Here is a 1065-nt window from a genome sequence, read left to right on the forward strand (position 1 = left end):
CGCCGCCGCCGCCGCCGCCGCCGCCGGGCAGTGGAGTTCGCCGAAGCCCCACACTCAGAACTGGCCCAGTCTTCCCGCAGGGACTCTGGGCATCAGTGCCGGGAGCGCTCACCGCTCTGACCCGTACAGAAGCGGGAGTTGCCTCATTCTGTGAAGCGGCGGGGTCGGCCCCGGCCCCGGCCCCCGTTTCCCTCCCTGACCCCTTCTTTCCAGCGCCCCAGTCATGGGGAACGCGGCGACCGCCAAGAAAGGCAGCGAGGTGGAGAGCGGTGAGTCAAGGGCCGGGTCTGGGGACCCGCAGGGCGGGCCGGCGCGGGGCACAGAGCGCACCTCTGGGTCGGTGCCCCGAGGCCGCGGACATGGTCCAGGCCTCGCAGCGGCGGTTGGGAGCTGCTGGAGGGGGCCCTGGGGACTAGCTGCCCTCCTCCTCCTCCTCCTCCTCCTCCACCTCCTCCTCCCTCTACCCTGCTCTGGTCTGAGGGCTGAGCGCCGAGGGCCGGATGGAGAGAGGAGGGCGAAAAGCGGTCCCCATGATGCCCCTTTTCACTAGAGCGAGGGGGACACACACATTCTGAAACACTTCCCCAAATATGGTCCGGATAAAGAAGTCCCTTGTATTATCCCAACCCGCGCTTCCTCCGCCTCCCTTTTTTGTGAGCCACAGGTAGGGCTGTGGGCAGAATTGGCTCTTTTCCCTCCATCACGGATGCAGTCCAACCTTACCACAGAGTGAGGGCTGCTAGTCTGGCTCTCCGCAGGTGAGAGTGAACAAGTATGTTTTAGAGATCCTCCCTCTTCAGATTAGGAATGGAAAATGTGATATCAGACTTAACAACAACTTTATGCATTGGAGAAAAAAAGCAAGGCAGCCTTGCCTTTTCTTAAGACATTTAGGAATCTCCTACAGTGTCTGTAAAACTTAAAGGTCACTCGGAATTGAAGAGCTTTCAGAAAACGGTGCCTTTTTCTGAGAGCCAAAAGTGCAGCAGGCACGCCACACTTTACACCAAACAGTAAAAAATTATGAAAATTGAATTTCCGTATGGTTGTACGGCTAACTATATA

The 1065-nt window shown here is 58.2% G+C and overlaps 1 protein-coding gene across 2 annotated transcripts in view; it reads left to right on the forward strand.

Moving 5' to 3' along the window:
• The window catches only part of PRKACB (protein kinase cAMP-activated catalytic subunit beta), a 115863-nt gene continuing 114798 nt past the window's right edge, over nt 1–1065 (forward strand). Inside the window, exon 1 of one of the 2 annotated variants that reach the window (XM_011355562.1) lies at nt 1–269. In XM_011355562.1, the coding sequence (XP_011353864.1) occupies nt 224–269 (46 nt within the window). In that variant the 5' untranslated portion in view covers nt 1–223. The remainder of the gene's footprint in view (nt 270–1065) is intronic. The other variant, XM_023528057.1, reaches the window with a different exon arrangement.

This window comes from Pteropus vampyrus, unplaced genomic scaffold, assembly GCF_000151845.1.
Source record: "Pteropus vampyrus isolate Shadow unplaced genomic scaffold, Pvam_2.0 Scaffold22, whole genome shotgun sequence".
NCBI classification, from domain to species: domain Eukaryota; kingdom Metazoa; phylum Chordata; class Mammalia; order Chiroptera; family Pteropodidae; genus Pteropus; species Pteropus vampyrus.